The sequence below is a fragment of the Cyclopterus lumpus genome, chromosome 13 (genome assembly GCF_009769545.1).
Source record: "Cyclopterus lumpus isolate fCycLum1 chromosome 13, fCycLum1.pri, whole genome shotgun sequence".
Classification (NCBI taxonomy): Eukaryota; Metazoa; Chordata; class Actinopteri; order Perciformes; family Cyclopteridae; genus Cyclopterus; species Cyclopterus lumpus.
In genome coordinates this window covers 7,540,489-7,559,415 of record NC_046978.1, presented here as the reverse complement: position 1 = coordinate 7,559,415, position 18,927 = coordinate 7,540,489, and the positions used below count along the sequence as shown (strand labels likewise).

Genomic DNA, 18,927 nt, shown 5'->3' with positions numbered 1-18,927 from the left:
AGACGTATGACGTTGTACTCACGTCTTGCGTCAACTCAAAATCGAAGTAGATTTCTCCAGGCGTACACTCTTTATTTTTGGCATTGCAATAAACATTTTGTACATAAATTCTTTAACATGGCCTGTTTAAAACCACAGGAGATTGCCGCTGTAAAGGGATATCCTTAGGAATACCTCGTACGGGATCGAAATCTACGCTTCTCTCAGCTAAGCTAACGTTATTGCATATATTAGCAACATTTGCTAGCTAAGAAGCTAGCGCTAGCACTTGGCGATCCCTACCGTCGAGCTAGCTATGCAGTAGCTAGCACTTTAGCCTAGCTCGCTAAGCAGTGACAACTGACACAGGTAAACAACAAACCTTTTGAGACTGTTTATTGGTAATCACAACTAACATAACTACACCCAGTTGACTAGCTAGCTACAACCAGCTGTCGATTAAAACTGCGTTTTAACGTCCCCGTCTGCATCGCTAAGATTGAAGTAACGTTACGTAGCAACGGCGTTAACGGAAGGACCAAACACCCTGAATCTATCGCCCCTCACCGAGCTGGTGATGAGGTGTGATGGGGGAGACGAGGCTTTATAAAGCACCGACTTACTATGTTGTATGTACATTGTGTGTAAAAAATGTTTCACTGTTTCGAAGGATTTGATAAGAGTCCAAAATGGTGACACCTGCTGGCGAAGCCCTTTGTACCGAGACGATGGTCAAACAGTTCGTTAACCGAGTGATTTACCGTTTTCGTTCTTGGTATGTTGTTGTTGTTTTATAAATCAAAAAGTCTCACTTTCATACACAATTTATGGCAAAATACTAAAGAATATTGACAAAAACATCTCGTATTCAAAACGAGCACGATGCAACAATTTACGAGGACTAGTTTTGGGGGCACGGTCACGTGATATTTGGAGTCCTGAAGCGTGTATCGAAACATCTTGCTGCGATTTTCCGCTATGAAAGGTCGTTATTGTGTTTAGTTGCTTCGAGCATAACGTAACTAAACTATTTTAACTATTCGCTATCTAATGCCAGGTTCATGGGTTTAACGTGAACCTGTTTCAATAGTAATACATCGCAGGGATAACCACAACAACAGTCTTCTGACCAAAGCCTATAGTCAGAAACCGGGTTGTTCTTCAATCAAAATATCTCATAATGTTACATGTGCAACAGTTGGCACTTACTAGTTTGGGCATTTAACGTTGACATACCCTTGCTTGTTTAGTGATTATGTTTGTGTTCTACTTCTCTCCAGTCGCAGATACACAGTGACTGATCTGTTGTAAATGCCTTGCACTGAAGACGGTCTTTATTCGTTGGATAGCAGTCTATTTCAGTTGTTTGTGTTAAGCGTTCATGACCTGAACTCTAATCTTTTAGATTATTTTAGCCGTCTTTATCATTATCAAATTATCAGCGTGGGCAAGATTGGCAGGAGTCTCTATTAAGCGGTAATGATTATACTTAAAGTCCCAGTTATAACTGAAAATGGAAAATGTATTTTATTCCACATCTCATTTTGTTGGGAAAATTCTAAAACTCCAATTTGATGTTATATTCCTGATCCCTGCAATTATTTGCATATCATAACAGGTGGAACCAGTGTGTGTGTGTGTGCTATGATCTCTTATTCATATATGATTCTACACACCTGGAGACAGCTGGAAATTCAGTTTGTTACTCACTTATCATTATACAAATTATGACTTGTTTGTGCACACATTTAACATAAACACAAACAAAATGGTCAAATATCATATTCCAGTTCTAAGTCGGTAAAATGAACTTAATCTGTCAAAGTACTTGTGCTCATTGTTTATATATAACCGTGTGGTTGTTGTCATGCTGAATGCAGTACAATTAGAAAAGATTAACCAATTTGGGATGGTTAGTAATATTGGGTTGGTTAATATTTAAAAATTGAAATAGACATTGGGTAAATTGTCATTTAAAGATCTTTCTCTTTTTCCTTTTGTTGATTTTGATAGGGCACAGATGATGTGATCCTGAACATGCCACAGTGAAAAACAAAGCTTTTCCCATCATTGCCCCACTACGATTGACACACTTAAAGCCACTTCATCGGACATCTTCCCAATAATCTACACGGCATCCCCGTCTGCAGCTCCTTCTGCACCTGAATCATGTGAGGGCCCCTCGGTCCAGTCTGAGGGGATCCCAGGACTGTTGCAAATACGACCCCGCTGTGCGGGGTGAGACTGAGACCGTTTGTGTCTAAGAGAGCAGTCTTTCCCGTACTCCCCTCACCATCCACACATTCCTGTTCTCCTTACCAAGGAGACACGCCATGATGTTCCGAGACCAGGTAGGTATCCTCACAGATTGGTTCAAGGGCTGGAATGAGTGTGAACAGACGGTGGCACTGTTGTCCCTCCTGAAGAGGGTGTCCCGCACCCAGGCTCGCTTCTTGCACATCTGCCTTGAACACTGGCTGGCAGACTGCACAGAGATCCACATCCTAGAAGCTGAGGCCAACAATGCAGGTAGTTGAGAAGTTTACATATTATATAAGTATTTCATTCGATATAATTGATTATCTCTGATTATTAGTTCCATCTTTTCCTAAAACTGGAGAAGGCTTATATGAAACTAGTAATTAATAATGAGTTGCTGGGCGACTGTGGGTCAGTGGTTAGCAGGTCCGTCTTTCATTCAGGGGGATGGTGGTTCAATCCCCACCCTAGTCGATGTGTCCTTGAGCAAGACACTTAACCTTGAATATTTCCCTGTAGCTGTGTCTACAGTGTATGCATGTAACATGATTGTAAGTCGCTTTGGATAAAAGTGTCAGCTAAATGACATGTAATGTAATGGTGAAATTCTCTGTTTGCTTTTTGTCATTAGCAATTGTCAGCCAGTGGCATCAGGAGCCGAAGGAAAAAGTTGTGTCCTTGCTGCTGTCCCACCTGCCTCTGCTGCAGCCACGCAACAGTGAGGCCAAATGTGAGTACATGAAGCTGCTGCAGAAGGTGTTGAGTCACACTATTGAGAGTAGCCTGTTTGTGGAAGAAAGCAGGCAGCTGCTGTCCTACGCGCTCATCCACCCTGCCACAACACTGGATGACCGCACCTCTCTGGCCATGTGGCTAAATCACCTAGAGGAGCACCTATCCAGTGGCTATGCCCCCCGGCCCCCATCTAGCCCCTACCACCCACGTCAGGGCTCAGATGAATGGCCCAGCTCTACTGAGGCTCTGGACCCTGGCCACGCTTGGCACGACCAGTCCCCCTCATCCAGCACGTCTCCAGCAGGCCAGAACGGACACATGCCTTTCCCAGGTGGGATGTCCTCTCCCATCAACAGCAATAACACAGGTAATGTTTGCCATTCTCCTCCTCCTACATTGGGTAAAACGTAAATCAAATAGTTTATTAGAGACTTATGGATCTATTGTAGACATCCCCATATTGTGCAAACAATGTTTTTCATACAAATTCCTCAGAATTTCTGTTGTTTCTCACATCTTTATTGTTTCTCTGGCCAGGTCTGGGTGGACAGATGCAGCCCAGCCCTCTGAAGAAGTCCATGTCCGTGATTCCTTCCAGTCCCCAGGCTTGTGTCTCTGAGTGGGTTAGCCATGATGACATAGGGGGCAGGCAGAACTTCATTCTCACAGACCACGCTCCCCTTTCACCCCAAAGCAGCGTAGCCTCCTCAGGCAGTGAGCAGACAGAAGAACAAGGCTCCTATCGCAACACCTTCCAGGAGGATGGCAGTGGCATGAGAGGTCAGAGTTCATTACCTAATTGAGCCACGGTATTTTGCCCCGTACAGCCCCGTACAGCCAACAGCTGTGGTGATGGAAGCCAAAATGTAACGTTACTGTTTTTTGTGTCCCTTGCTGTGTATTTCTTCTAGATGTTCCTGCATGGTTGAAGAGTCTCCGTCTTCATAAATATGCATCACTTTTTTCCCAGATGACCTATGATGAGATGATGATTCTCACAGAGCATCACCTGGAGTCGCAGGTTTTTAAGCCTTCTTATAGCGTACTGTACACGGTGGTTGGGCTTTGATTACTCCACCCTCCTTATCAATTGTGAACATTACTGTCCACAAAGCAGATGATACATCAGCTCTCAATGAAGCATGAAATTAAGCGACGCACCCTACAGTTATATTGAGCCAGTCGCACATATAAATAGTGTGATCTTGCCTCTGCCCCTTGGCTTTAATGAAACAAATGGTGATTAGGTTTGTTATTTAGTAACTGTATGAATTGCACAGTGTTCTCACATGAAATAACTCGTCTCTTTCTTAAGGCATCTTGTTTCTTTCTTTCTCTCTTCTTTTTAGAACGTCACTAAAGGAGCACGGCATAAGATCGCCTTGAGTATCCAGAAACTGCGAGAAAGGCAGAGTGTGCTCAAGTCTTTAGAAAAGGTAATTCAATGGGTTAATGTTGTTCTTGTAATGCTTGAAAAGGGGGCAATGGATTTTTGTCTTCGCTTGTACCAGTTTAAAAAAAGTACTTGAGTATGTACTCGTGAATGACCATGTGACCCTTGATTTAGTTGCATTGAGAAATCCCCTTTCTGCTCACTGGCATAGGAAATGTTTGCAATCCCGAATGCTGACATGCAGATCTACAGCGTGGATATCCTCCCGTCTGTTTACAACACCACCCGTAAACCCCAAATGACCTCTGAATAGCTTATACTCTAATGTTGTCATCTCCTGGCAGGATATTTTGGAAGGGGGCAACCTGCGTAACGCCCTCCAGGAGCTGCAACAGATCATCCTCACACCCATTAAAGCCAACAGCCTTCCCAGTGCAGCACAGATTGCCCCTGATACAGCCACCTCCCCGTCAGACGCCACACAAACAGGAGCAGACAAAGAGCCGGCCTCAGAGGGCTTCCAGTCCCACAACCCCCCTCCCTGTGATGGAGACTCCTCAGCCACACCCATCTCAGACGGCGACATTGCTGGACAGTTCACCCGTGTCATGGGTAAAGGTAAAAATAAGTTGTTTTTTCAAGATTGAAATTGAGTACATGTAGATCGACTACAGAGGTAGTTATGTGTTTTGTCCTTAAGCGCTCTTAAAACTTTGTGAACACACATAAGAAACAGTTTTCAGCACAATAAAACACTGTAACAATGCTGTTAAGCTTTCATTTTATGCCCATGTCAGCAATCAACATAAAACGCATAGATATATTATTATTATTATTATAATATATATATATATATATATATATATATATATATATATATATATATATATATTTATTTATTAATAATTAATGTACTATCCATTTCTACCCTCATGAGATGATATATCTCTCAGATCCATATGTAATTCATTGATATTAATATATAAACCCTGGCTTCTGTTTGTTTCAGTGTGCACCCAGTTGCTGGTGTCAAGGCCAGATGAGGAGAATATCAGCTGTTACCTTCAGCTTATTGAGAAGTGTCTGACTCATGAGGTGAGGACCTGAAGATGTATTGTTGAAAGTTCATCTTGGTAGTCTTACTTAAATATTGACAATACCATAACGACAAATTGACAAGAATTGTTAGTAATAGAGACTCTTATAATAATTTATAGTTTTATTTATCTTGAAATGATGAATACAATTGTGTTTTTCCTTTTTATAAATCACAAATACCAGAAGGTTCTGTTAATGCTCTTGGAATATTGAACACTTTAGTTCTGTTGCTGTCAGGCCTTCACAGAAACTCACAAGAAAAGGCTGGTCTCCTGGAAGCAGCAGGTCCTCAAATTGCTGCGCCTGTTCCCTCGGAAAGCTATGCTGGACATGCCTGTGTACCGACAGAAAGGGTGAGACTCTCATGGCCCTCCATACCTTTGATCTCCTCCTTCAGCTGAATGTTGTATTTTCCCTGCACTCGTCCCCACTGTCTCACTTTGATTCTCTTTCACGCTCTCTTTCAAATAATAACTAGCACTTCAGAACATGAAGTCAAGTCTATAATTAAACATTGAGTTTGGTAACTCAAATTTAATTCTGATGTTTTTTTACTCCAGCTGGACATATGGGTCCAACTCCCTCCCCACAGCAGGCTCTGTGAGTGGAGTTGTAGGGCGGCGGGGACAAAGGCCGTTCCAGATGACTCCTCGTGGACTTCCAGCAGGACGCATCGGTCTTCTGAGTCCCGGCGGGATCGGGGGAGCGTCTCCACGCCACACACTCACTAATCCTGCGCTGGCAGGCCAGGGAAGACAAGTCAGTGTTCCTGTCAATGGATGAGCATTTTACCACCAGTTTATGACACTTGTAGCTTGCTCTTAAATTGTTGACAAAATGGATCAAATTCATCAAGCATGTCATGTTTTTCTTTCATTTGTTTGGAGATTGTTCATTTGTTTTTCTTACTGTTCATGAATCAGTCTCAATATGATGTGTTGATGCTTATTTGAGTTTTTCTTGATTATGTCCAGTCACTATGTCTGAAGGTCAAATTTACCTGCTTGATGACATGTCCAAGGAGTCTAAAAGGACTTTGTAAACATTTGTTCTGAAAGAAAAACAAGAGATTTGGCACTTTAATCGGTACACACACACACACACACTCACACACACACACACACACACACACACACATGCGCGCGCGCACGACAGTACAAGGGGTTAGGAATCACATTTAGATATTAACTAATTTATTATCAAAGCTTGAAGGGCTTCTGTTTGATGACTGAGGTGAAAGATAAGCAAAATAGTTCAACGTTTCAAGATGAGTGGCATTTGCGTAATGAGAATTTGTGTTTTCCTTGATAGAACCTGTGGTTTGCTAACCCTGGGGGCAGTAACAGCATGCCAAGTCAGAGTCGCAGCTCTGTGCAGCGGACCCACTCACTCCCTGTTCACACCTCCCCGCAAACCATGCTCATGTTCCAGCAGCAAGGTATTGTATGATGTCAAGCCTCTTTCATTCTTCTTTAACATAGTGGATGCACTTACCCACAGTCTATCCCAGTCCCAATAAGAGGCCATTCACATTCAAATGCCCGCTGTGCCACTATCATGCTTGGGGCCATACTTGTCTGCGTCAATTTAGTTGAGCGTTCAACAAAGGATGTTTCCATAATGGAGCATCCTTTGTCAACGTATAGAAACATAAATGAAACAAGGGGAGAGAGGAGGATATGACATGTGACAGGTCCTTGGCTGCACTTCAAAAGGAGTGTCGCAACCATGCGCCCCAATCAAAAGAGTTAAACTGTGTGTTCTTCTGGAAACTCAAAATGATCCAATTTAAACCTGTCTCGGCACAACTTATCCCCCCACAGTCTTGCAACTGAGTATAATTATCAGTCAAGGGTTAAACTTGAGACCCAAATGGTCATCGCTGCTCTGAGTACTGAGGTTTCACTTTCAAGCATACTCATGCTCTGTCCCTCCTACGACCAGTATTATATATCATGTGTGCATCCACTCGGGACCGTTCACACCTGACATCATAATACATCTCATGTGCGTCTTGAGTGAAATTCAAGCTGTGACTCTTGCTTAACACAGAATACACTTGACAACGGGGGTACCTCACCTCAGTGAAAAGGGTCCTCCCCACTTTTGCCCCGGTTTGATCCAACGGATTATCATGTTGTTCTTTAGTTAGCATGTTTCAGCAGTCGTTATGCATCATGCATTAAGCGTATCTGGCAGTTTATTGGAGGCAAATGTGTGAATAATGCATTTAGCACTAAATCACATTTTTTGATGTCAGGAAAACACAGTGTCATATGTGTTCTGTTAAAATGTTGGATCAGCACATATATTTCCAATAATGTAATTTAACATTTTCAGGGGTCTTATATTTTTTTTGTTTTGTCTGATTTATATTTTGCAGGGACCTAATGATAAAACTCTTTCAAACTAATCATCACCACAACCCCTTTATTTGATTCAAAATAAAATTAACCATATTTTGAAGGTCTATTATTATGATTAAATGTGTGTGTGTGCACAATTATTGACAGTTTGAGAGGTTTATGTCAAATCCTCTACTAGATATTAACAACAGACAGTTTGAATAATAAAGTAACATTCACCAATGTTTTCATTTACATTTAATACTGTTGACCAACTTTACAAATTGTGTGCAGCCGTTGCATGTAGTTTTTAGTGTGTCATCACTATTTGCCTAAGTTGGTCCTTATTAGTGGCAGAGACGGTATGATACATCTTGTTTTGTTTGTGTGGCTGACAACAGAACTACTCAATAGTTACAATCACCTGGTTCTGATTAGTATCAGGTCAAAGAGTTATGAACATTACACACACATAATAACAGTTATTCATCAGCACACATAAACTGGCTATTTCCCCCTTAAACTAGGCAGTTGTGTGCACATCATGGTTAGACATACTTTATTTGGAGAAAAGAAATACACATCTGCTTTTGTAAATTTAGAGCGTGAAAGAAATTGACATTTTGGAAATCCTGAAAGTAATATAGATTTCACTTCTACTTCCTGTGTACTAAGATTTGTACTTGTTTTTACTCATTGCCACAGAATGCCAAGTTCCGGGTGCTGACCTGGAGATCAACCCCACGCTGGAGTCACTGTGCCTCAGTATGACAGAGCATGCCTTAGGGGGTAAGTGTCCTCAGTGCTCTGGAACTAAACAGGTCACTGGCTGGCAAACCTCCCACTAGACTATCAACTAGACACCTTTTTATGTATTCTAACTTAGCAATGACAGAGGATTTAACAAACTTCAGGGAAGGCAATGCATGCTAATTTGTTCACACACACAAGTTCTCCTCTGCAAACATAGATGAACAAGTATGTTGACTTTTATAATTCATATTTAATTAGTTTTATTTGGGTATTAATTTTTAATAACATCTAAATTATACAATATCATTAGTCGAGTCAGTCGGGGGTCCTCTTGCGGAGAGAGACACAGGCTTCCCTTTGTGCATCATATGGTGTTCTCGAATGACAACATTTGCATTAATGTGTCAAACGCTTTCTGTGGTTGATGTATAAAGGTATTCCTGTTGCATCATTTATTTTGATGACATTCGGGGCATTTAAACTATTTTCTTTCATTTCTCAGAGACAGATACGGTTAGTGACATGCATACGTTTAGTTTGGCTTATTTTCTGCATGTCCAAGATTAAACAGTAGGGACGTACACACTGGAATTTTTCCACAGATTGCAATTCAAACATCTAATTTCAACAGCAATGTTTCGCTATTTACACTGTTCACTATTTAATTATTACCACAGACATTACAACAAACACCCTGTTAACATACACAGCACTAGCAGATGTACACATGCATATGATGGCGACAGTAGCTCCAATGCAATAGGGAGGATATTGTATGTACTGTCATTAAGCATAGTGCTGCTATTTATCTAGACACATCTAATATATAAGATATACTTCAATGGCTGACATACCATACAACTGTATGCAATGAATGCAAAAACATCTGTGGAAACATGGCCTTGGGAGAAGAACTACTCTGTTTCAGGATGAAATGTGAATGGTACAATATATGATTGTAAGTGTCTTGAAACATATTTATTCCAATCTTTTCCTCAGATGGAACAGACCGAACATCAACAATATGAAAAGAAGAAAGGAAAAATACACTTCAGTTGAGGCCTGTTCAGTTCCTCATCACCCAGCACAAAGATATACATACGTATGCTTAAGAAAACCAGGCAAAGCAGTCACTACAAAATGACAAAAAAACTGTGTATATGTTCTCTAATATTTTTGTACTTTATTATATACAACTAAGTTTATTAAAAATGGAATACAGATGATTATTATATTGCAGGCCAGAAAATAGCAAACTGCTCCATGTCACCTGCAGGACTGTGACATGATGTGCAGAGGCTCAGTTTGCTGTGGTCTGAGAGAAAACACAGAAAACCGGTGGATTGGTGCTGTCTTAAAGGGGTTTGGCCCGATGAGTTATTCTTCTTTTCCTCCTGCCTTGGAGCAAGGCTTCTTTCCAGAACACACTGACAGCCACAGCCCCTGCACCACATACAATGTAGATTCAGAAAATGTCCAGCCAGAAGTGAGGCACTTTGACTAAATTATCTATTATACCAGCCACCAAACTGTAATTGGCCCCAAGATGCAGTCGCCAGTCCTTTTCCTAACCACCCTGATTATTCTATAACCAGTGCTAGTAAAGGTTTGTGTTGGTTGAAACTAAGTCGGCTTTCCTTGGTTCTTTTTATCCGCTCTGGAGGGCATGTTTTGTGGTGAAAGAGAGGACCAAAAGAATTTGGTGAAAGCTTGTAATCCTACCATAGACATGCCCTTTTTTGTCTTGTTTTTTTCCCTGAACAGTCAAAGCAGATGTGACTGTCCTCCTCTACAAAGCCAAAGAGAAGGGTTGTGCGGTGGTTTATTTGAGAAGGATAGTTGTAGTAAACTGCAACAGAATGGTATAATGTTTTTTTTTTGTTTTTTTTTAAAGAACAACAGACCGAATAATTTATGCCAGCTGCAATGTGTCTGTTATTTTATGCCCTGCTACGTGATGATGAATCTCATTTTGTGCCGAGGAATCCCAAGAGGGATGAATAAGGGTTGGTGTGGTATGTACTGTGCAAGAGCTGATTTGATATTGAATTGATCAAAGCGAGGAGAGTAGAATGTTTTCAATTTACTCACTAATGCTCGGTGAGAAAACTAAATGAAACATCTCAACCCCCTGGCCTCCTGATGATTGGCTCTGGAAAATGAAACTTGATGTTGTAATAAATGCTCCGCTGTGCAGCGCCTCACCCTCTGGGTGCCCTCTTCCTCAAACGGCCAAAGTGATGATTTGATGATTCATACTTTTCAAGGTGCTTGACAGTGTCCATATTTTCTGTTTGTGTCTCAATGCGTTTCAGTCTCAGAACCCTAACATTATCATGTGGTATCAGTGTTGAATCAAAAACTTGTCTTCTACGGCCTCTGTCTTTGAATGTGGCAGAGCGGAGGTGCATGTATGTGTAATATGGTCTTAACTTTTTGGATCACTTTTGGTTGCATCAAGGCAGGGATAACCATTCACATTTTATTTCAGCAGAGCCATAGGAGGTCTGTCAAGTAAAGATGGTTATTTACAGATATCTTTTCCAATTTTATTTTTTACTCTCCCTTGATATTGATAACTTATACTTATTTTCTATAATTGCATGTTTTGCCACACTAATACAGCACTGTTGTAGATAGAGGACATGGTGGTTGATGGTGAGCAGAGTCACCAACAGCTAGAGAGCAGAAATCTTGCAACACATGTTGTATATCTATACCGCCTAAATGTCACTGTTTACATCTCTATGGGATAATGCCCAATTCATGTTATGTGATGTCATGAATACTCCATTGTCTCACTGTGTAACGCATTAAAGAACTGTCGCCTTCTCGCACATGAGCCGGCTGGGTAGCGCCTGAAAACAAAAGCCTTCTACCCCCTCATATAATCCATGGACTCCGTCTGAGTCTCAGGAGGTTTTTCAAGTGAGATTTGAGGCATGTAACGCCTGCTCTTCTGGTAATCCGATGACTTGAGAGAATTATCTTTCCTGGCCTTGTTACTGAACTGTTAACTGTCATGTCCTGATAAACTGTTCCTGCGGTGCCTGAAATGCACAGCTCCAGCATCCTCAATATGTTGAATTAATGGTCTTGAGTAGTATTCTAGTCGTGGATTTCTTCAGAGCAGGCTCTTGGATAGATCTGACTCGCTAAAAGCATCACACTCCTGCCTGTGAGGGACTTCAGAGAGTTACTAATGCTGACAACTTTAAGACTCGGCTATCTTTTTTTAAACTATTCACTATACTGTATATTATGTCTGTTATGTTACAAATGGCTCAGATTATCCTTTCATAGCCTCGCTTTGGACAGCTTACATATTCCTGCAAATAGGCACAGGTACAGTGCAGCATATTTCTGCGAGTGTCTGTGCATAATGAAGATGCAGCAGGGGATGACTATGCTTATCTGAGCCACGAATCATGTGATTATGAGTAAACAGAACACTAATAACAGGCCAAGGAATATGTTTACTCCATGTTTACATTCCAGCGAAACATGAAGTGAGTTGGGAAATGCACTTCACAAATTCAGCCTGGTGGTTTTTCACATGCCAAGCATCCACGAGGAGGTACAGAGCCTGTCATACGGAGATGTCTACCAAGTGTACCCACAATCATGTTAATGTCCCTGTCAGGCTTAATTATTTAATTAATGCTGCCAGCTGTAGGCTACATTGCTTATATGTGTCTTGTACAATTTATATTTAATTATGACTCCCCGGACATTTTCTAATATTTGATGAACCTTTTGCATCCCATGCTTACTCTACTTTTTTACTGTCACCCATATGTGTGAATGGTCTGAAGTGCAGCATCCACCGGATCATTGACAGTCCAAATAAAGAGGTTCAGTTATTTTGCAACTTCACTTGTGGTTTGTGTCTATTTACTTTGCTACATAATCGATACGTATTTTTGCAGCTGGAACAAATATCTGTCGGCTTTTTATATTACTCATTTGTCCTGTTATAAACGCCCTTTATGTTCTGACGTTCCTAGGGAAAAAAAATACTCGTAATGACTTTTTACTTCCGGGTTGCACGACGTTAGCAGTTAATTTATCAAGCTAATATGAGCTAGCCGCATCTTTTGTTAAGGCCATTAGTTTATTCAAGAAGAACCGGGAGCTCTGTCGTCGTAAAACTTCACAACAATTGCTCGGTATGTTCACACGTTGTGCTATAGTTGAGAAGGATAGATATAAGTTGCCATAAATACAACATAACCTGCAGCAAAGAGTGCCCAAGTTAGCAGATAGCTCGCGTTAGCTGCCCTGCTCACGTAGCATACACTGCTAACGTTAGCTTAGCTCGGTAGCTTCCACCGTAAAGGGGGATTTGAGTCGTCAAGTTGCCTACATAATTTGACATCTCGAAAGTATTAAACGCGTGCCAAAGTTGAGTGTTAAAAGTTGGAAGTTATGAATCGACTGTTTACTTTCTTTCAATACTAGATGCTGATCTTTTAAAGAGGAAAGGGCTCCCTGATAATGTTCAGTATCGTTTTTCAAGATAACAATGAGAACGTCGGGACAAGACAATTGTGTAACGATGAGATAACTTCAGCTGAGCGTCATAGCGTATATACTTTCAGGGGAAGCACTTTTTTTCTGATAAACTTGATACATATTTTACTTTTTTAAGGACTGGTTTTCGGTTGTGTGTTTTGGGCAATATGCCTTGAATTCTAAGTATGTGCTTGATCTATTCTCATCGCATCGACTTGACACACTGAACGCACAATTCAACTAACATTTAACCACAAACAGCCTCCAAAATGACAATAAAGTTGAATAAATTAGAGCGGCAATGATAAGTTAATTAGCATATCAACAGAAATCAAAATCTATCTGACTATTTTGAGTACAGATTGATCAAATGACTAAAAAATAACAGCCCAGCTATTCAAGTGTGAATATACTGGTTTCCTAATTTTTTAATTATTTTATGACTATTTTTTGACCTACACATTTATTGAAAATAATCAAAAGATTAAACTGATGACAATAAGCGTCAGTAGCAGCTAAACAAATTCTACCTTCAACAAGGTAGAATTTTGAGCATAGCTGTTAGGTTGGATTGCATCAATTTCAGAAAGTATTTCACTGATAATATGATTGTTATCTGAAAAAGTTAATTGCTGTTAAGTGTAACTCTCATTTTGTTTTGCAGGTTGTTTTAACTCTATGACCAGAATGCATGGACAATGACAATGATGTCTCAAACAAGGGCTGTGGATGGGAAACTACCTGCCAAAAGATAACTGCACTTACAAATCACCCATTGGCAACTCCCTGGAGGGGCACAAGTGTTGCCTTTTCACCACATAATTTATCATGTCATTACCAAAGGAGTCAGGGAACCGAGGTAAAGATCGAGAGAGGGGGGCCCGTCCTAAGGTGAGACAAAGCCGGTCAGAGGAAAGACGCGATCCAGGCAGTGGACGGAAAGGTGTAAAGGGAAAGAAAAAAGGCCTTTCTTCCCATGAACCAGCAGCTGAGAGGCCTGTCAGTGATGGCTTTGAGTATGGTGAAATGTTGAGTGACATCGACTCCAAGGACCAATCTTCCCCCTCACCTTTGAAGGAGAGTTTGAGATGGCAGGGGTTGGAAGCCGCCTCATTTGTAGGACAAGAACGGGTCACATCCCGGCCAGGACTGGGAACAGTTAGCTCTGCTACAGAGATACCTGGAGCCGGTGAAGGTGAGAGCAGAGGGTCAAGCAGCAGCCGCACTCTTCGGCAAAAAATCCAAGATGCAATGGGGCAATGTTTCCCAATAAAGACGCACAGCGCGACGGCACCAGCACCATCTCCGCAGGCTCTTTCCTCAACTGCCTGTGCCTCTTCGAGGCGCAAGATCCACCTCAGTGAGTTGATGTTGGATGACTGCCCTTTCCCTGTAGGATCAGAGCTGGCTCAAAAGTGGTATCTCATTAAGCAACACACAGCCCCCATTACCCAGCCTCCCTTGCTTGATTCCGCAGTAGTGTGCATTGCCCCTACTGCAGTCATGGCTACGGTGGTGGAAGACGTAGATGACAGGTTGCGAGAGCGCAGGCGCATCAGCATCGAACAAGGTGTTGAGCCACCACCCAATGCAGAGATTCACACATTTGAGGTGACGGCCCAAATTAACCCTCTCTACAAGCATGGCCCTAAGCTGGCGCATGGTATGAATGAATTAGCTGGGGCTGAGAGAGCCTCCGTTCATCATCATCAGCAGCTTCTTCTCCAAAGACAGCAGCAGCACCACCAGCTTCTTCTACAAAGCTGCCTGGACACTCTGGATGAGGTGGTGGCCTCTGCTTCTGCCTCTGCCTCTGGCCACACCTGTGACTCTGCCCCTGCCCACACCTGTGACTCTATCCCCGAACCTCTGGTTGACTCAGAGGTTACAGCGACCAACGTGCCCTCTAGAGTCATACTTACTCCAACTGAGGACCCCAAATCTCACGATGGCTACCGCATTCACACTCAGATTGATTACATTCACTGTTTGGTTCCAGACCTTTTGCAGATCACCAACCTCCCCTGTTACTGGGGGGTGATGGACCGCTACGAGGCAGAGACGCTGTTGGAGGGAAAGCCTGAAGGCACCTTCCTCCTGCGTGACTCTGCTCAGGAAGACTACCTCTTCTCCGTTAGCTTCCGCCGCTATGGCCGCTCTCTACACGCACGCATTGAACAGTGGAATCACAATTTTAGCTTTGACGTGCACGACCCAAGTGTCTTCCACGCTCCCACAGTTACAGGATTGCTGGAACACTACAAGGATCCCAACTCCTGCATGTTCTTCGAGCCCTTGCTGTCCAACCCCATCCATCGCGCACAGCCCTTCACCCTGCAACACATCTGCCGAGCGGTCATAAGCAGCTGCACCACCTATGATGGCATTAACATGCTTCCCATTCCAAATACTTTGAAAAAGCACCTGAAGGAATACCACTATAAGCAGAGAGTACGTGTACGCCGAATGGACACCTGGTGGGAATGAAAAGAACGGACTAAAAGAAACTACTAAACCCATTTTTAACAATCCCCGAACTGAACTGAACTGAACTGAACTGAACGAGTCGTGTTCATCACTCTATCTGGCTGTGTTCAACTACACTGCAACATAGTTATTTATTTTACCCTTGCTGTACATGTCTTAACAATTGTACTAAACCACATTGATGAGACGATATGTAATCTCATTGACCTTGCACACTAAAGTTCTTTATGCTCAAATTAAACAAAGTTATTTAGATCTGTGGTGTTCAGAGAATTACCCTCACATCTCCTCTGTGTTTCCAAGTGTGACTAAATCAGCTTAATTATCCACGGTGGGGGAAAGTGTCCTAGTGTCAATTGAGATGATTATAATAGAGTTGTTCATCAGTCATGTGCTGAGAAGGTGGAGAACATACTGACACGGTTGTCTTCTTGTTATTGAGGCGTTGGAGTGCACCACGATTGAAGAATGATCCATTGTTTCCACTTTGAGCCCGGGGCTCATTAGATGAGTTGAGAGGTAGTTGCATATGCAACCTGTTATTAAAAAGTGAAAGTAATGCTCACATTAGTTTTCAATGTTGTGGTTTAAATGCAGGGAAAGATGCAAAGTGTGATGTTGCATAACTAGCAGTTAATTAATATCTTGTGCTCGGATTCTACATCCTTCAGCTGCTTTGTTTTCAGCTTACATTATGTAACCATCTGTGGTTTCTGCTGTGAGGTGTGCAGCAAGTGCCAGCAGTCTTAATTCGTTTTAAAGTAAAAGATCAATGTGGCCTTCATGAACTTGTCAGCAGCAGGTGAAGCAGTTGTATTATCAGAATACAGATAAAGCCGAGATATTCACGGACCATATGTTGCTCGAAATCTGACGGTGTTTTCGAATTCTACATCTAGTCTTCCTCAGTCCAGAGGGTTGGTCTGTCTTTAAAAAAAAGAAATTGTTAAAAATAAGTGTGCTGAAGATTTGGATCCTTAAATGAGAAAAAAAAGTCACTGTTGCTTTACATCCCGCTGTGCATATTTTAAAGAGATGGGACACTAATCCATTCACTCAGTTCAATGACAACATTACCATAATTAATTAGCACTGATGAGTCCTAATTAGCAAATAGAACAATAGGAGAAATTATGTGCTTTTTTCTGGAGCTTGACATTAAGTCAGTTACATAGACGCACATCTAAAAGCTCTGCAAAAAGGAATCAGCCCCAAGCTAAAGAAAACCCTGAATGCACGGAGCAAATGCTTAACGTGCAGTGTATTGGAGTACATGATAAAGCTAAAATAACTAATACATTAACTAAGCATTTACATGAAGACTCCCTTGTCACTGTCTCATCAATAGACTGCAAATTCCTATTCAGTATGTTGGAACAAATAGGATAAGATATGTATTATATTATTACTGAAATACAAATATGTACACCTTTTTCTAAAATAAAACTATCGTTGGACTACTAGCGTACTATAAATCTCACAAATGGCAGACACAAAACATTTACATGTTTGAATGTACAAATAAAATGCAGAATCCCCATAGCAACAGAAAATAAAATGCGTTTCATGCTCGGGAGACTTTCATTTGCCCATTATCTTGGGACTTATTTAAAGATTAATTGCCAAATGTACCTAAGCAGTGAAGTCATACTGCTGTATGTGAACAGCCTTTTGTATTAATTAAAACACAGAAGAGAGACCACACTGCTAATTGTTGTGTGCACTAAGTAATAATCACAAAAGACAACCGTCCCAGTATTAATGGGGGAGCATGGAGAATGGATCCCCAATCGTCTTCTGAATCGTTGTGTTGACGTTTTCTCCTTGAGATTTGATATGCAGAATGCAAATCATCCATGACAAGCACTCATCCACTAATGAAGCAGCTATAATTTAAACATCACTGCCAAGGCAGCATTGAAGTCTGCATTCAAATGGACCTCTGACCTTTTGTATACCCAATTAAGTCACTATAAAATCTAAACTGTACAATGAGATTTACTGTGTTGGAAGACATTTGACCTCTCATGCACACATAAGTGCGGCTCACACTATGAACCCTCGACACAAGCAATTTTAGATCCTTGACAGCTCGAGGCTTTTGTCTTGTTTTTCCCTGCACAATACAGTGCTCTGCAATCTGGTCAGCCTGGCAGATAAGAGCCGATAATGAATGTTTCTCCGCACCTCATTCTAAGACTTTTAACTCTTTGTTCTACAGGTTGCATAGTTTCCCATCATTTCCTAGATAAATAAGTATCTGTAATTCCCTGTGCGATTATTTGTCACTATTGGTTCAACTGACACTTCCAACAAATAAGTGTTCAATTCCACATATATATGTCCCAAATTTAAAAAAATGTATAATGCATTCTTATTTAGTTGTGTTTAAAATAGAACAGTATCTTTCTCCAGAGAATTAATTTTCAAATTCTCAATTTCTTATAAACTCAACAAAACTAATGTAGTTAGATTGTTGTCTCTATTTGCCCCGTGCCTAAATTCCTAGGACATTTTAGGAAATAACAGACTTGTCAAATAATGTGCTACTAATTCAATAAATATATAGCTCAATCATTATGCACATTATTTGTGCAGCTTTAGATCACGACATTTTAATCGATCGCCTCAAAACCTGGGTTGGCATCAAGGACGCTGCACTTGGCTGGTTTTATTCAGTTCCCCAAACAATAACACCAGTCTCATCAAGAGTCAACTTGGTCCCTTGGCTGCTTATTTAAAACCTGTTGCCAGAAATGTGGGTGTAATGTTTGGCTCTCAATTAAATTTTGAATCACAGATCAAAAAAATTAACCAGTCCTGCTTCTTTCAATTAAGAATAATCTCAAAAATCAAACCCATATTGTCACGCTCAGATCTGGAAAAAGTCATTCATTCACTCGACTCAACTACTGCAACTCCCTCCTTTCCGGCATAAATCAAAAATCCATCTCCCGCCTCCAACTAGTCCAGAATGCAGCAGCTCGGCTTCTCACTGGTTCTAACAGACGGCGTCACATGACTCCAGTCCTGGCCTCTAACAGACGGCATCACATGACTCCAGTCCTGGCCTCTAACAGACGGCATCACATGACTCCAGTCCTGGCCTCTCTTCACTGGCTCCCTGTTAGTTTTAGAATTGATTTTAAGATTTTGCTGCTCACTTTTAAAGCACGCCTGGGTCTGGCCCCAAGCTACATCATTGAAATGTTAGCCCCATATGAGCCAGCTCGCAGCCTTAGATCCTCCGGTGGGGACCTTCAAGGCCCTTCAAGACCCTTCAAGGCCCTTCTGGCCGTTCCAAAGTCAAGGCTTAAATCAAAGTGTGACCGTGCTTTTGCCATCAGAGCCCCTCGACTATGG

The 18,927-nt window shown here is 41.5% G+C and overlaps 2 protein-coding genes across 4 annotated transcripts; both read left to right on the top strand.

Annotated features, from left to right (window-relative positions):
• Nucleotide 1: 1 nt before the first annotated feature.
• Nucleotides 2-11,396, top strand: LOC117741137 (protein Smaug homolog 2). 3 transcript variants are annotated; one of them, XM_034547932.1, is made up of 14 exons: nt 2-348; nt 1,993-2,330; nt 2,406-2,508; nt 2,870-3,340; nt 3,511-3,753; nt 3,885-3,994; nt 4,323-4,409; nt 4,711-4,984; nt 5,376-5,461; nt 5,702-5,817; nt 6,025-6,223; nt 6,776-6,902; nt 8,515-8,598; nt 9,562-11,396. In XM_034547932.1, the coding sequence occupies exons 2-14, from the start codon at nt 2,313-2,315 to the stop codon at nt 9,588-9,590; spliced, it is 1,947 nt and encodes a 648-aa protein (XP_034403823.1). In that variant the 5' UTR covers nt 2-348; nt 1,993-2,312; the 3' UTR covers nt 9,591-11,396. The 3 variants fall into 3 exon arrangements, with proteins under 3 accessions (XP_034403823.1, XP_034403822.1, XP_034403821.1); XM_034547931.1 differs by adding an exon at nt 650-754 and having other exon boundaries at nt 1,993-2,508; XM_034547930.1 differs by having other exon boundaries at nt 1,993-2,508.
• A 1,219-nt stretch (nt 11,397-12,615) lies between these two features.
• On the top strand, nt 12,616-16,753 carry socs9 (suppressor of cytokine signaling 9). Its single transcript, XM_034549044.1, has 2 exons — nt 12,616-12,731; nt 13,742-16,753. The coding sequence occupies exon 2, from the start codon at nt 13,906-13,908 to the stop codon at nt 15,562-15,564; it is 1,659 nt and encodes a 552-aa protein (XP_034404935.1). The 5' UTR covers nt 12,616-12,731; nt 13,742-13,905; the 3' UTR covers nt 15,565-16,753.
• Nucleotides 16,754-18,927: the final 2,174 nt, after the last annotated feature.